Genomic DNA, 17583 nt, shown 5'->3' on the forward strand with positions numbered 1-17583 from the left:
TTATTATTTTCTTTATTTTTTTTTATTTTAAATTTTCTAAATTTCTTTCTTTTTTGGATAAATATTCTCAAATTTATACAAAATAAAAAAACTAAGTTATCACAAATACTATTTTATAAAGTCAAATAAACCTATCATTTAGATAATTACTCACTTGATTTTTATAGAATTCTATATACTGTGTTGTCTTAATAGTCAAGTGTGTGAGTAATTGTGATAAAGCAGATTTTGTGGCTCCTGAATGACTTTGAGGAGAAGCAAAATGGCTCCAGTGAAAGTGAAGGTTGAAGACCCCTGCTCTGTGTCCTTTTCCATTGGAAAAAAAAATTGAGTCAATCTGTAACGGCCTAAAAATACAGGGCAAAAACCTTTCTCTCACACACAGCTCGTTTACATCAGTAAGATTCAGAAATAAGGAGCGATAAGTCTCTTTAACTGGACTCAGAAATCTGAAATACTTGAACAAAAGCTTTTTTCAGTCGGTGGGAATGCTTTGAGAGAAAGTCAAGGTGTCGTTTCTCCTCATTTCAAAGTACAGACAGTCGGCAGAAAAATGAAGAAACACTTCAGGGTTTTTCCTTTTCATGTTCAGACATCAGTCAGGATGAAAAGAAGGAGAGATGATGTCTCAATCCTGCATGAACTGTAGAGAGAATTGTAGAGTATTGGTTTCTGATTGGAGAGATGTTATCAGTGAAAATAACACAGAGGCTGAATAATCCAAAAGCATCAGACTTTGCCTTCATCCTTCCTCTCCTCTCAGTGATGTTTCTCCTCACCCTTTCATCAAACTTTAAACGGGTTTAAGTCGACGTAGCAGCCTGTGCTCTCCCTGAGGAGGAGCTCTGTTCCTCTGGGTGACGATGTTTGTCAGACAAGCAGATCACACGAGATGTCTCCTCGTTTCTGAGCAGCTTTAATGCACACAAACAAAAATGATGTGTTACCTTCTGTTTCTTCATTGTTGAGCAGCGTGTTGGTGTGTTTGTGTGCTTCATCTGTCTGTCACCCTGCAGCCTGAGGGTGGAGGATGGGCGCTCTGTTTACAGTGTCTGCACTTCTCATTAAACAGCCTGTGTAAACAACATCCATGCTAACATCTGTTTCTGACTTCCTCTGCTGCTGCTCAACCTTCAGTTTCTGTTAAAACATGTTACAGCACGTTGCATTGTCCATCGGATACTTCAGGATGTGCATGCCGCGTGTGGTTGAGTGGAATATGCCAGTTCGCTTGTGGCATTTTCCAGTTCCATCAGTGCCACTTGTCTCAGACTGGTATGTTCTGTTTTCTAACACCAGTTTCTGCTCTAATGAGGCATCTCTTCATCAGACTGATGTATTTTGTTTTCATTGACAATAAAATTTTAGCAGTAATTAAAAAAAGATGTATGAATATTGTGGTCTTTCAGTTTCAGTTCAAAGTTGCAGCCTGATATCAATATTACAGTAAGTAGTTTGTTGTTGTCAGTCGGCTAACTTGGTTAGCATTAGGCTAGCCTAGCCACTGTGTCCAGTCTGGCTAAACTGAATGCAAAGCGTCCTCTTCTTCTTTGACTTCAAACAACTTAGATGATGTACTCAAACATTTAGTATTAAATTGAATCATTTAAACTTTTTTTATACAGTTAAAACAGTTAGAACAAAGTGTTTTATGAGTTCAAAAAAGCCAGGCCATGCCGAAAGACCACATATTTTTTATTTCAATTTTTTAAAGTTTTTCACAATTTTTGATTTTTTTCTGACTAAATGAATTTTTGCAAACTCTTCCATTTTTTCTTTTTTTTTTTAAATTTCAAATCTTTTTAAAATTTTTGCAAATTTATGAAATATAAAAATCTAAGACATCAAATTTTTTTCATTACACTTTTTGATTTTTTTTAATTATATAAATTTTTGCAAACTCTTCCAATTTTCTTTTTTCTTTGAGTTTTTTTAATTTCAAATCTTTTTTTTAAACATTTTTGCAAATTTATGAAATGTAAACATCTAAGACATCACATGTACAATTTCATAAATTAAAAAAAAAACTTGTTTAAATTGTTATTCACTAGATTTTGCAGAACCGCAGTAATTTTGTTTTAAAGTTTTGTTAAAAAAAAATTATATTGGTCCTTATTTTATCATGTTATCTTTTACCTCAGTGTATGTTACACAAGTAACCCTGATTAAAGGGTCAATTGTAAAAATTCACTCCTTGTTTTTGAGATTTTATTTTCTTTTTGAGTTACACGGCATCAAATAGGCGATTTATTGGCAGATACTTGAAACCAGATTGTACAGAAGTTTGAAGATTCTTGGTCAAAAGAGCTCGAAGTTAGAGATAAAAACGTCAAAAATGTCACATTTGTCCCCAGTCTCCCCTACTATGAAATTTAATTTTTCTAATTTATGTATTTTTTTACTTGAATTGGTGACTTTAACTAACCGTAACTAACCCTTCCTGTCTGCTGTTTCCTCTAGAGCCTTAGGGCGTTGTGTGTGTGTGAGTGTGTGTCTTCGTGTATTTTTCGACGTGCAGAGCTCCTACGTGGCTCCTGTGAGCAGGCTGTACCACTCTCCTCCAGCAGGGGGAGCTCCACACATTACTCTCCTCCAGTCTGTTTACGGAAGTCCGTGTGACGTGTCACTGTCCACCGAAGCATTGTGGGAATGAAAGTGTAGCTGACGGCTGATGGCAGCCCGACTCCTCAGTCAGAGAAAAACTGAATAAAATAAAGAAATAAAGTCTGTAGGCGAGCGGCTTCGGGACACACGGAGGGAGGGGGATAATGCTGCTCCGTGGAACCGCGCTGTGAGCCCCGCGAACATATGCCGGTGTCATCGCTGCTCACCACAGCAGAGGAGTGGGATTCTGTGTCAATGGACCGCGGCGATTCTGCTCTCCTTTCCACGGGAGCCGAGTGAAGCACAGACGGATTATCCCCCCGTGGTGGATGGGTGGAGGGCTTTCTCTATCCAGTGAAGTTTCTTGAGATTTCTGTCGAAGACGCCGTCGAAGATGTCGACCAGCAGTCCCGAAGCGGTGAAGAAACTGCTGGAGAACATGCAGACGGATCTGCGCTCCCTGTCCATGGAGTGCAAGAAGAAATTCCCCCCAGTCAAAGAGGTTAGCCTGCTAGTTAGCCTCCCTGAGCCTCAGTCTCTGTGTTTAGCTCAGTTTCTCCTCTGTAAACCTCGTCCTGTGTGTTTAACAAAGCGTCTGTCTCAGGTTTAGAGACTCCGGGCCTCCTCCTGTGATCAGGGACCCTGACTCTAACTTAGACTAGGGTGACCAAGCGTCCTCTTTTGCCCGGACATGTCCACTTTTTACGTCCTGTCCGGGGTGTCCGGGCGGGTTTAATAAATTCACGAAAATGTCCGGTGTTCACTGATTTTCAAAGGACCATTACGCGCGTCCGTAAATTGACAGGCGCTTGCAAACAATACTATGATGCGCATCACTTACCGAGAGGCTGCCTTGTGGGCAGGTCTGCTCTGCGCGTGCACACACACATAGAGAGTGAGAGGGTCAGAGAGAAGGTGAGAGAGAGAGAGAGACATAGACGGAGAGCGGAGAAGACAGGGGGCTGTTTAGACAGCGGAGCTGTATTGCACGGAAGACGCCTAAGCATAAGTGCAGCTTCACAGATGAACTGCAAAAAAAAAATTCCGACATACCGTTCCGGTCGGGACAAATGGGATGCGGAGTGTACCGTGTGCAAAGCTGGCACATATGTCTCACTGTCCAATAAAGGTGCTGGAGATCTCAAAGCTCACATGGACACCGAAAAACATAAAAAAGCTGTGTGAGGTGAGAGTTCTTCTGCAAAGTTGACTGAGTTCTTTGTTAGACCCGGGCAAACAGAGGTTGCTGTAAATGCAGCGGAGGGTGCAATGGCATTTCATATTGTAAAACACCTCAACAGCTACAGGTCCATGGATTGCACCAGTGCCTTGCTAAAAAAGACATTTCCTGACTCTGACATTGCTAAAAAGTTTAGTAGTGCTCGCACCAAGACTGAAGCCATTGTCCATGGTGTTATTAGGGATGGGTACCTTTCACATTTGAAACGATATGGTACCAATGCCCGGTACCTGGCAATCGGTACCGGTACTCAACGGTACAAATTTTCGGTACTTTTTTGTAGTTATGTAGTAAAAAATATCAATTTTTTAAACTATATATATATATATATATATATATATATATATATATATATATATATATATATATATATATATATTGTGCTTCGAGGCCAGTGCCGTTGTCCTCCTTTTTGGAAATCAAAATATGGTCACCCTAACTTAGACCGAGCAGCTAACTTTAAAGTTGTGTCACCTGCACGGCCTCCTTCAGACCACACCTGTAAAAATAATATCAGAGGGGTGTTATTATAGATGTGTTGTTCAGTATTTCCTCTAACAGATAAGCTACGAGCTCTGCTGAACTTATCTGACCCATGTTGTGTTTACACAGCGTCTGTCACTAGTAGCTCACACCTGAATGAACAGGTGAGGATACACGGTGACGTCAAAACATCAGCAACAGCTTTCAAGGCTGAAAATGTGTCACACATAGAGAAAAATACATTTACGCTACGAAAAGTTGTTAGAAACACATTTATACTCTTAGTTTCTTTGCTGAGGCCTGCTTTGTTTACATCCTGTTCTCTGTACCTGGGTGTACACAGTGCTCAGATATTCACTGCCCAGAATCAAATTCAATTAGTCTGATGACGTATGACTTAATTAGCAGTAAAAATATCAGGGGATGTGGAGTGAAAAGATTTCAGTCAGGTATGACTTTATTCTATATACATAGAAACAAACAATAACCAGAATCAACAAACAACAAACAGTGGATACAATCACAATTCACTGACTAAAATATAAATAAAAACTTTTCTACCAGTGTTTCCAGTAACAAGATATGAACCTTGTGTCGTTCATTGTAAACTGAGTGAGTTACATTATCATTTAATTTTCTGAAGCAGTGAATCAACTCATAAATTTGTACATATATTTCTCAGCCCAGCGTGTTGTGGACACATAATTGACAAACAAACATGTGACCAGCGCTTGTCCATCGAGGCAATTTTAAGAATATTTTAAATGCATCATTATGAGCTATATGCAACTGTTTAAAACAGTAGGGATGTTCAAAACCATTGTTTTTTAGCTTTCAAACCAATACCAGTTAAAGTACTCTCTCTTGAGTATTCATGAATTCCAAATACTGCTACTGCTACTACATTTGATACATAAAATTACTATTAACAGTGACAGATTATTTTGAGCAAAGATGGCAGTCACTCTGACATTAATTTCAAAATGAAACACAAAGAATTCTTTCTAAATCTATGAATTGTTTTAAATAAACTGACAAAAGTGTGATAATATTGATAATAATAATAATAATAATAATAATAATGATATTTAAAGATAAATAAATAATGAAAAATAGTAAAAAAAAAAAAAAAAAAAAACGTACAATAAAATTTAACTCTCAGAGATTTTGGTTATTATTATTTTTTTCAATAAACTGAAGTGCAAAATAAAACAGATTCCCTCTTAACTCCCCTTGGTTCATTCATGTTGTCTGAACAGGACCTGATTTGCTGTGGTGTTAAACCGCAGTAATGCGGAGCCAACTACTGGAGAGGAGGACTTACGCCATGTAAGAATTTTCTGCCTTGAGTATCAGCCGCCATTTTGAGTGCTGATACCTTAAAATGAGGTCCATATGGGCCCGGTACCGATACCAGGTATCAGTACTCCCCCATCCCCGATTAAAAGCAACAATGTGAATATGATAAAAATAAATTAATATCACCAAACTAGTACAAATAAAATTAATAGCATAAAATGAGTAAAAATGAATTTATTTGAAATCAAATAGAATTAAATCCATTTGAATGAAATTGGTAAAAAAAAAAAAAAAACTTCAGATAAAAATTATTTCAAATTTAAAATTATATTATATTATATATATTATATTATATATAAAAAGACACAAAGAACATTTGAAAAGGAAGCTTTCAGGGATGTTTGTGATCGAGCTGGAATATGAAATTGAAATTAAATAAGAGCATCAATATCTGGAGGAGCAAGGCCGTGATGAGATTTTAGAAAAAGCACGAGAACTTAACTTCTAAAATAATAAAGTCAGAACGTCTTCATGACAGTGTGTGTGAGACTCCGGGCCAGAAGGTGGCGCTGCAGTCTGATTTTAACAGATCCTCCTCACAGCCTCTTTAACTTCAGATAAAACCAATGCAAATGAGAGAATCTGCATCACTTTTCCTCCTCACCGTGTTGGAGTTTATGCTTCTTCTAACCTTTTCATCAGAGACCTCTGTCTGTATCCGACATGAATCCAGTTTTTCCAGAGAGTAATTCATGCTTCAGCGTCTTGTATTTCCTTGAATGACTGACTGGCTTCATTGTGTGGTTGACATCATGGCCTAGTTTTAGAGCAGACTTGTACAAGGAGGTGCAATGTAAGCCCCTCTTACAGCCAGTCTGCATTGTTGGATCCTCACATCGAAAACAACGGCCAGCCCAGTTTTTATGACTCCACGTCTCAGATGGCACGGCCCTCTCTGCTTTCAGCTCCTGAGCACAGCCTTAAACTTTATATCTGGACAAAAAAGTGTATAGTTACATAAAGAATTAGCAAACACAACTTCCATTCACTCTATCAGGGTTTACTGCTCTGTATTAACTCTAGGTGTGAACATGTAGGTGTTATTCTGTCGCTCACACCTCTGAAATGCACACAGAGGCGATAACGCTCTCCAGGAGTTATGTAATTCAGTCAGTCTCCTCACCTTAATGCTCGGTAATTCCCAGGTACTGTCAGTTCGCTGCAGCCGCTCATACGTAACGCTCGGGTCAGGAGATGAAACGCTGTTTTGTGCTTTTGGAGCGGTGGAAATATTCGACAGCAGGGTGATACACATCAGGCCACGGAGCCGGTCTGAGGTTGTTGTCCCTCAGGTTTCACCGTAGATAAAGATTACAATCAGAGACATTTTTCTGCTCCTGCTTCCTTTGTGTTTGTCTCACTGCTGACTGATTGAACCCAGTGACTGGCTCTCGAGCAGGACGTTAAGATCCTTCGTCTCAGGTCAAAGGTCAGGGGCCTTCGTGTAGCGTCTCCTTCAGGGAATGATTTACTGTCACCCGTGTTTCCTGTCCTATGTGCCGCCATCCCTCAGGCTGAGTCTGTTTGATGATCTGGGTGAAGATGTGTCACTGAAACGACTCTTCCTACAGATGGCATGATGGGATATGGATGTTAATTAACTGAAAATCAGCTGTTTGTTGTTGTAAAGTTTCTGACATCAAAGATTCGGTTTAAAACAGATGTTGTGTACGGTGATTCTTTTGGTTAAACTGAGCAGAGCAGGAGGTTCGGACAGGAAGTGGGACACTGCTCTTGCAAAGAGCGCCTCGTCGGTTCCCAAAAAAAAGGTACAAAATCCCAATTATTGTTGGGAATTCACCCTGATATCAACCACAGAACATCCACTTAAACCTGAGGAAGTATATCCTTTAACTTGGTTTTCCTAGAAGCAGAAAAATTCATTAAAAATCCAGATGGACAGCCTTACTTCCGCAAGTTGTACTGATTTTAAGAATGGGTGTTGTGCTTTCTCAAGTCCGTATTCTGCCCCCTGGTGTCCCTGGATCTTAACATGATTTTCAGCTCCAAATAAAAGCCAGAGCCGGAGCGGGAGCCGGAGCAGGAGGGGGTTCCTCCCCCAACATCATCAAATGAATGACGTCGTGGGGGAATGTCATCTCTGATTGGCAGCCACGGCAAGCCTTCACTCGAATTCGCGTCAAAAGTTCAATATTTTGAACGCGAGCGAAATCGCGTCTACCGCCCGAACGCGTGAACGCGTGAACACTCCAAACGCGGGAACGCTCCAAACGCGGGAACGCTCCAAACGCACAAACGCGCTGCGCTTTGACTAAAACTGGGACAGGTTCCCATATTACCGACCCTTACCGTCCCACTTTTTGGTTCCTTTCTATTGGGGTACCTGACATACCGATCCGACCCCAGAAGGCGAAGTGACCGAGGACCTTGCGGACATGTAAAGCGTAAACCAGGCTTTAGGAGATCCTTATGTGACAACCTCATCGTTTCTTGTCTTCTCTTGATCAGTTTAGAGACAGACTCAGTGATTTTAAAAACATGTAAATAAATCAAAGCTGCAATTAGCGTTGGCTGGGTCGTCATGCCCCTGTTCCTCGTGCCGGTTTTACCTCCCCTGTCAAGGTTTCATCCCTAATGTGATATGTGTTACACATTCCATTTTCCCGCCTTCAGTGAGTCACATGATCAGTGACACGGAACTCTTTGTCGTTGAGTGACGTCATCACCAACTGCTGCCCTCTCAGGAGTGAATTTGACTGAAGTTTTGAAACGTCTCCTCATAGATGCCACAATTTTGACCAAATCTTCTCAAAAGTCAGATACTTTTGTAGTAAATTTTGTCAGGAATCCATCCATGTCATTTTTAAAGCTGTACCACTTTTACTTTTTTGTCTAAAGGCCCAAATGCAGCAGCTTGTGTGGAGCTGAATCCTCCTCTCCCATTCATTCTAATATGAAGAGCTGAAAGGGCTTCCTTGGGGTTCACCAACTTTGAGGGCTTGTCATTCAAAAACTGTTTGACAAACAAAAAATTCTTACAGAGCTTTTGTAAAGCAGGGTCCATTCTGTCATCTTAGCGAATTTCAAGCTGATACCATTTATGGCCTAGGAGGAGATAACTTTTGTTCAAGGCCCAAAAAGTTGGCCATATTTATTTTCAAAGGCAATTTGCTGGCTTCCTGTTCGAGATGGGTCATGGGTGTCAGCATATGATTTGTTTGTCTAAATGGGACGAATGTTTTTGACGCTGGTTTGATCTCTCTATGACATTCCTACTGCCATTGAGAGTCGTTTTAGTTTGCCTAGGTGGCGCTAGTGAGCAAGTTTTGATATGTTTGGGTCAGTTTTGGTATTATATTGATCCCTGCAGTAGCATATGATGTGCTGCAGAGCTGACACATCGCACACATGTTAGAAATTAAGGGATTATGGCCCTGGTGTGATTTGTAATACGGGTTGAAAACACTGGTGTCTGACATTTTGCCAGCTTTGACTCACGTTACGCTCCCTCCTGGCTCTGCCCTGCTGTTGTTTGTTATTGCCACCTGACCGTTTACCTCAGACTGGTTGATATTTTTTGTTATGTCATCGAGAAGGTGCAGCAAGCAGCCCACTCACAGATATTTGATACCATACGTCTAAACAGAACGATGAAGAAACCCTGCGTTCATTCCCAGCCACACATTCCAGTTCCTCCCCCCATTTCCCAACCCGTCTCCCACAGTGACATTGCACCACAGCCGGTGGTTTCTCGAGGTTAAGAGGAGCCAAGAAGAGCCCCATTGATTTTCGAGCATCACAGCTTCACGCTCAGAGCCTCTTTTTCATTGAGAAGCAGTCGGTGAAACCACCGGGGCTTTGCTGTTTGTTGTGCTCTGATTGCTTTTCGCCTGAGTGTAACAAAACATCAGGCGGTCGGGCCGCGGCTCTCTGTGGATGAGTCAGGTGCTGCTGTCAGCTCGCCGTGATATGTGACTGCCTGTCTGGGGAAAAAGCTGCAGAATTAATGAAAGCATCATGGACAGCCCGTGTACGGCTCGCTAAGCACGTCTCATTTTGTCGACAGGTCATTCAGGCCGCGCTGAGACAAAATAACAAGCAGCATGGAGCGGGGATTTGGTAGTTTGACACGACTGCTCCCGCTCTGACTCTGACTGAATGAGCCTTTTTTATAATATGCCACGTCAGGGCCAGAAATGTGCTGAGTTTAGAGACTCTGGCAGCAGGTTTCTGTGGAAGTCTGATGTGTGATGAGCTTGACTAATGTGGCTCTGAGTTAGTCTGCTTCAGGCTCTGAGGGGAAGTGAAAGTCCTGAGCTCTGTCTGATGCAAGCTTGTCTGAAAATAGTTTGTGCGGCTGAAAACAAAATGTAACATCCGTTTTTACTTTGTCTCAGGTTTTTAATTTCTGTTCAGCAGCATGGAAACACTCAGACAAATGACATATGTCGTGAACCCAGGGTGTGGCTAATCTAATAATTACATCTGATATTAGTTTTACTGTTTGCATGCTGCTTCCTTTTGTTTTCCTGTTCTCCATTTTGTTAAAATATTGGTCTTGTGTGGTGGAGTCAGACTTTATTGGGACTTAAAACCTGAAATTCTTCCAAGGACATTGTTCAGGGTTTTGAAAAACTCAGTATTTAGCCGTACAGAGAAAACAACAGGCTCTTGAGAAAGATGGTAAAATAAAGGAGTCTTCCATACAGGAGTGTAAATAGCATGAACAGGCAGGTCCAGCAGGAGGAAGGTCAGGGACGCGAGGAGTCCCCCAGAAAGGTCTATGAAATCTGCCATGTCAGTGTTGCTGGGTAATGCCCTCTTTGGGGTTTGAATCCTTGGTTTGAGTGTCTGAGAGTCCAGCAGCCTTTTCAGTGAACACTACGGAGGGATATTAACAAGATTTTATTGATACCAATGCCTTTATTAATTCTGCTTATTAACTGATTCCCTTATCATGTCCTGTGTGGATTATCTCTGTACTCAAAATAGCTTTACAGGTTTTCTGTGTCAACAACATAAAGTCATTCTGGAGCCACAAAATCTACTTTATCTTAACAATAAAGACTATGAAGATTATACAACACTGTATAAAATTAAAATCTGGTGGATAATTATTTTAAAAAGATTTTTTTTTAATTTAATACAGTTGAACATGTCATAACTAAGTTTTTTTATTTGATTAAATAAGAAAAAAAATGTAATTGAAAAGTAAAAAAAAAAAGAAAGAAATGAAAATATTTGCAGATTTTGACATAAAAATCACAATAATTAAAGTAATCAAAGTTTAAAAACATTTGAAAAAAATTCAAAAATTTTAAAATGTAAAAGAAGTCAAAAATTTTTCTTTAAATATTTTTTTTTTTTAATTTTAATACATTTTCAAAATTTGATCAGATTTCAAAGACTTCAAAATTTTTAAAAAAGTAACACATTTGCAACTTTTTTAAATTTGAATACTTCTAGAAATTGAAGTTTAAAAAAATTGGAAAAAAATTGTAAAAATATGTAAACGTAAAAAAAATGTCAAAAATTTATCTTAATAAAAATCTTTTTTTTAAAATTTTTCATATATTTTTAAAACTTTAATTAGACTTCAAAAATTTTGAAATTTAACAAATTTGCAGTAATTTAAAAAATGTTTGGAATTTGAATAATTTAAGAAATTGAAGTTTAAAGACATTTGGAAAAAAATTAAAACTTTTGAAATGTAAAAACAAATGTCAAAAATTGTTCCAAAAAATATTTCTTTTTGGTAATTGAAATACAGTTTCAAAAATTTTATTTGATTTCAAAGACTTCAAAAAATTTGAATTCCCACAAATTTGCAATAATTTTGAAAAATGTTTGAAATTTTAAAATTTCCAAACATTTTTGAAACTTTTGAAAGTATATTTGAATTTGAACATATTTGGTGATTGTATGCACGAGTCATAATTTTTGTTGTCTGCTAATGTCCACTTACCAATCATGTTTATTAATCAGGCAGTTAAATGACTCCATTCACACAGAATCAAAATCTATATTTTCCACCCAGATTTGTCTAATTTTGACTATCAGACTGTGCAAAAGTTGTGAAAACACATTCAAAAAGAGCTAAGATTGAGCACAATTTAGCCAATGTGGTTAAACAGAAGATCCCTATGTCTGTAGGTGAATGCAGTTAAACTGGTCTGCTACATGGAACTAACAATAGCAGAGCTAGCACCACCAGCTTAGCTTAGCTAGTTAGCAAACTAGAATACATTATGATATTATCAAAGAAACCCATAAGCAGGATCCAGGGAGATGTGGTGACTTCATGACGCTGACTCTCTCAGAAGGAAGTCCATTCTGAGGAGTCAAACAGCTTCATCAACACTTTGCATGAGGAAGCAGAAAGAAAAAACGTCTATCTGCACATTTTCAGTCATTGTTTTCCTCCAACGTGAGCCAGGCAGAGTAAAAACGCTCCCTGATGATCCCTGATGAAGTTTCTGCAGGTGGCTCTTCACGCAGAGATTTGTTGTCAGTGATTTCGAGATGGAGCACCTGCTTCCACTTGAGGTTGAAGAAAGGAAACACCAACAATGTGCCTCTAATTAGAGACATTTCTGCTCCCTATTCACTCATTCACAGCTTCTCCAGAGAGGGAAACATGCATCTTTAGGAGGAGAGGTGCAGCGGACAGATCACAGTATTGAAGATCTTAATTTAGTTGAATCGTGGATGGTTTCCTCTCTTTCTCGCCGTCATTTCACATGTAGGCCGGCTGAACGTCTTTATTAAAACACCTCCGGACCAGAACTCCCTCAGCTTTAGATTCCTCTGTTAATTTGTTCCCTGCTTTGCAGCATCCACACTTCACATCAGCACAAGGACTCGTATCACTCAGAAACGTTTAAAGGCTCTCGAGCTTTTCTTCAGTGAATGTGGACTCTCTAAAAGAGAAAACACGCTCCTGTATCTCGCTGCCCTTGGGCTGCTAGCTGTGGAATTTGTTGGTGACTCATATCAGCTGAAAAGACTCTGAGCTTTAGCGCAGAGTGTAATAATGTCATGTTGCAGTGTGGAGGGCTGTAAAGATAAATCTTTCAGCACCAGGAAAATGTTTTCTGAGGGAAATGTCGAAACACATCGGCAGACTTTAACCTGCCTTGGTTTGACGCTGACACAAGAAGTTATTCATCAAATATCTCAGGGATGCACTTACCTGACTTTGAAGTCCTGATACCAAAGACGCTAACTGAAAGAAGAGAGTAGAAATGAGTGGCATAGATCTGTCCTTTGATGAGTCTGTATAGGAACTGATACCTGGTTCAAGGTTGGATCAGTTCATCCCTAATATTTTGAGATACTTTTTGACGACAAAGTCTCCTGCCATCCTGATTCCCACATTCTCACAGTTTGGATCCCCAAATAACCAAGACGAGACATCCCACTTTTTGGTACCCTTCTGTTGGGATGCCACACAAGACGATCCCAGAAAGTGGAGCTACAAAACTGCAGAGAATTGATTGGTAGAAAGAATCTGTATCTGTAACAAAGAGCCACATGCTAATCACGAGAATTTCTGGATGTCTACCATCGTTGCTCTTTGTTTACCGTGTGCCGTTTTTCTTCGTTGTTGGATTGATTAGCAGGGTTCACTGTGTTGTGCTACTCTGGCGTCACGCTATTATGTAACTGACACGGCTGTCAGCATCCGGCTTACATGTCGCCTACCACTAGGGGGAGCGTTTGGCTGTGGAACCAAGCTTAACGGATCCAACCTGTACCAAAATGTACTGATCCGAAACAGGGCTTTAGATAAGGGATGCACCAATCCGATCCTGGTATCGGATATCGGCCCTGATACAGCCGCTTAAAGCTGGATTGGGCATTGGTCCAGGCCAATTATTGGGGCTGATATTTGGCAATTTGGGGTATATCGGCATCAGCCTTTTTTTAAATTCAGCGGCTGATATGAAACCCATTCTGAAACCCACAAAACTGTGTTGTTTTGGCTCTGATGCCTCTTTGCACAGAATTTCTCCCTGTCAACACTATGGAAGCCCTAGATGGTCATTTAAAATCAGTCATGTAAAACCAAACAGAAAATTAATTCAACTGCATTACATGCCTGGAAAAGGCAGCACAAACTCAATTCTTTCCAGTTTTATTGCACTTACATTAAAATTATGGGAAAACTTTATTTACTGTAGAAAACTTTAGCTATTTCTTTTTTAAAGTTTTCATTTAACTTTATAAAACATGCGGCTGAGCCTGGGAGCTGTTTAATAAACATATGCGTGAGGGAATTTGAATGCATTTAAGTGTTGGAGTTTGTATTGTTCAAAACTTTTTACGCCAATATTTTCACTTTGACTGCAAATGAATATCAGCTTCAAATATCGGTTATCAGCCTCCTTGCCTACTAATAATCAGTATCGGTATCCGCCCAAATAAAATCCATATTGGTCTATCTCTACTAAACTATGATTTAGTCTACAGGGTAAAAAAATACAGTTGAATTGTCATTTCTGTAAAGCTTTGTTTTAACCAAACTTCTGTGAAACATTTAAACACTTCTAGTTTAAATAAATATCAACGTCAGTAAGTCCATAAGTACCCATTTTATGTCTTTTGCTCAAAACATTACCAGTCTTATCCCACAGTAGGACATGCAGTTTATTATTTAACACTGGTATCGGCTCAGTATTAGTATTGGTCGATACCTAAAGCCCAGGTATCTATCTGTATCGTAACCAGTAAAGTTTGACTGGTGCATCCCTACTTTAGATAGTTCACGTTTTCGGCTCTATGCTGATGATGCTGTCCTATATGTTTCTACTGAGACACAAGCTGAGGCAGCTAAGAGCAGTGTTTCTCCTAGGTTTACAGGCTTGGGGAGGTGGGATAGGAGTGTCCTTTCACAGAGATAGCCCTGGGAATGCTTTTGAAAAGAGGCAGAGATATTTTTCTGCATTCCTTGTGGTGGTTGGGACATTATTTTTCCCGACTCCACTTGTCCCTGTGTCTGTGAACGCAGTGTAGTGGAACCTTGCACAACACAGAGAACAGGAGACCATGTAGCAACCATGTAGAGACAGAAATGACATCCCAGTATATAAATTAGATAAGTAACATAAGGCTGTTTTGTTTGGTAAATAGAAGAACAAGGTAAACTGTATCGTCCCTGTTGGAAATATGCAAAGAGAGCAGATAATAAGGGATCATATTAGAAAAGTTTGAAGATGTCAAGAAAAACAGCTAATTTAGATTTAGGGGATGCGGTATTTTTCATTTTTATCACTGGTAATGTGTAGTAGACAAGCACAATTTGAATGTATTTGATAGAGGTTTCCCAGGAAGTTCCCCAAACATATGATGAAACACTGACAAGATTATAATTACATATGAACTGAGGTTCAAATCCCTTCTGAAAGGAAGTAATTTGCCCTTTGTCTCGTCTCTGTCAGTTTTAGACACAGGGCTAATGTCTGCTCTATGTGGTTAAAAATTGTTAAGTGAATTTCTTCAGCTACCCTCCCACTACGTCCACAGATTTTTCACTTTTCAGCGCTCCGTCCTATCTCCAGCAGTTTGTTATTGCCTGGGCCTGTGGGGAATATCAAAAGCAGCCACAGCATTGTTGTAATTACCCTGTACTAAAAAAAGCTCCCTCTGTTTTCTCCTTGCTGCCTTGTAAAGACCTCTGGCTTTGTGTGGGGAACAAAGGAGAAGAAGGAGGCGAGCATTTTTTGAAGATTAACTTTTTAAGGAGCTCTGAAAGGCCGGTTAGCAGAGGTTGCCAAGTAACTGCCTGTTGAGCTGGTTGTGAAGTATTGACTCCCTCAGCGGCTGCACGCGGGAGTTGGTCTGATGACATGCTGAATTATAATCCTGCTGCTGGCCAAATATTGAGGATGGTTTGTTATTTATAGCTCGTTTTTCATCATGTTAGACTGGAAACAGTCCCCTGGTTATCACTCAGATTTGTCTCATTTTGAAATTTCATACTGATTTTTATGGCAGCAGAGATTAAAGGATGATGATGATGGTTTGAAAAAGCATTCAGAGCTCTCTGTCGTCAGATCATGCAGCAGCTCTATGTAACATTGATTTATCACCGTTTGCCCTGATGCTACTTCTGATTTGTCATCAGTGTTTGATGGTTGATTTAAAGTTCCTGTGAGGAGTTTCTAAGTGATCTTGAAAAAGTCTCTCTTCTAGAAATCTGTCTGATCCTAATCCACACTTAAATATGAGATTATCAGCACCAACATAGGTTATTCCTAAATGCTACTTCTTAGCTTCCCGATCGGGTTGAGCAGGACCAGATTGATTTACAGCACGTCTGAGTCTCCATGACAACACCACGCCAGCTGATGAAGTTTATCAGAGAGAAGAGAGATCTGTGTTTTTCTTTGCTAAATACGATTTCTGTGATTAATTTTGCAGTGATTGTGAACACTGGAGCCTAACTGTCAGACAGAAAAAGGACAGAAGAGCAGAAGAAAGAGAAACAGGAGAGAGATAGAGCACCAGCTAAAGGCTAAAACAATAGCTAAAGGCTAAAATTCAGATTAAGGCTAAAACACAAACTTAAGGTTGAAAAACCAGCTAAAGGCTTAAACACAGGATTAAGGCTAAAACACAGGCTAAAGGCTAAACAAGAGGCAAAGGCAAAAACCACTGGCTAACCGCTAAAACGCTAGTTAAAAGCGAATACACAGGCTAGAGTCTAAACACAGGCTAAAGGCTGCAACGAGAAGTAGAGGCTACAAATTTGGGCCTAAGGCTAAAACAATAGCTAAAGGCTGAAATTCAAGCTTAAGGCTAAAACACAGGCTGAAGGCTAAACAACAGGCTTAAGGCTAAAACACAGACTAAAGGCTAAAACACAGGCTAAAGGCTGAAACACAGGATTAAGGCTAAACAAGAGGTAAAGGCAAAAAGCACTGGCTAATCGCTAAAACGCTAGTTAAAAGTGAATACACAGGCTAAAGGCCAAAACATAGGCTAAAGCCTGCAACGAGAAGTGGAGGCTAAAAAATTAGGCCTAAGGCTAAAATACCAGCAAAAGTTAAAATTCAAGCTTAATGCTAAAACACAGGCTGAAGGCTAAAACGCCAGATAAAAGCTTTAACACAAGCTTAAGGTTTAAACACAGGCTAAAAAGTGATAGAGTGAGTTATGGAGCACGAGCTAAAGGCTAAACCACTAGTTAAAAGCCAAAAACACAGGCTTAAGGCTAAACTTCAAGGTTAGGCTAAAACAAGGGCAAATGGCTAAACAAGAGGTAAAGGCAACAACCACTGGCTAATCACTAAAACACTAGTTTAAAGCATAAAACACAGGCTAAAGGCTAAAATTCAAGCTAAGGGCTAAAACACAGGCTAAAGGCTAAAAACCAGCCAAGATCTAAAACACAACCCTAAGATTAAATCACAGGCTCAAACACCAGCTGGAGGCTAAAATTCAAGCTAAAGAGTAATAGAGTGAGTGATAGAGCACAAGCTAAAGGCTAAAACACTAGTTAAAAGGCAAAAACACGGCTAAAATTTAAGGTTAAGTCTAAAACAAGGGCTAAAGGCTAAACAAGAGGTAAAGGCAAAACAACACTGGCTAATCACTAAAACACTAGTTAAAAGTGAAAACACGGGCTAAAGGCTAAAACACAAGGTAAAGGCTAAACAAGAGGTAAAGGCTGAAACTACTGGCTAAATGTTCAAACAAGAAGTAGAGGCTACAAATGTGGGCCTTAGGCTCAAACACATGACAAAGGCCAAAATTCAAGCTTAAGGCTAAAACCTGGGCTAAAGGCTAAAATACAAGGTAAAGGCTTAAGTACAGGCAAACAGCTAAAACACAGGGTAAACTGGATTTACTAATATTACACGTTGTTAAGCTACTAAACTACGGTACAAACTGACAAAGTTAGCTTGTTGTCAGGTTTCAAAGCCTAGCTCTAC

General features: G+C 39.6%; 1 protein-coding gene across 2 annotated transcripts in view; it reads left to right on the forward strand.

The window, feature by feature from the left end:
- The first annotated feature begins 2785 nt into the window (after positions 1 to 2785).
- mon2 (MON2 homolog, regulator of endosome-to-Golgi trafficking) overlaps positions 2786 to 17583 on the forward strand; it is a 68833-nt gene continuing 54035 nt past the window's right edge. For both annotated transcript variants that reach the window (XM_074677134.1, XM_074677135.1), the window contains exon 1: positions 2786 to 3106. In XM_074677134.1, coding sequence (XP_074533235.1) covers positions 2999 to 3106 — 108 coding nt within the window. In that variant the 5' untranslated portion in view covers positions 2786 to 2998. The remainder of the gene's footprint in view (positions 3107 to 17583) is intronic.

This window comes from Halichoeres trimaculatus, unplaced genomic scaffold, assembly GCF_033239565.1.
Source record: "Halichoeres trimaculatus isolate MK-OKI-2021-1 unplaced genomic scaffold, fHalTri1.1 fHalTri1_scaffold_10, whole genome shotgun sequence".
In the NCBI taxonomy this organism is placed as follows: Eukaryota; Metazoa; Chordata; class Actinopteri; order Labriformes; family Labridae; genus Halichoeres; species Halichoeres trimaculatus.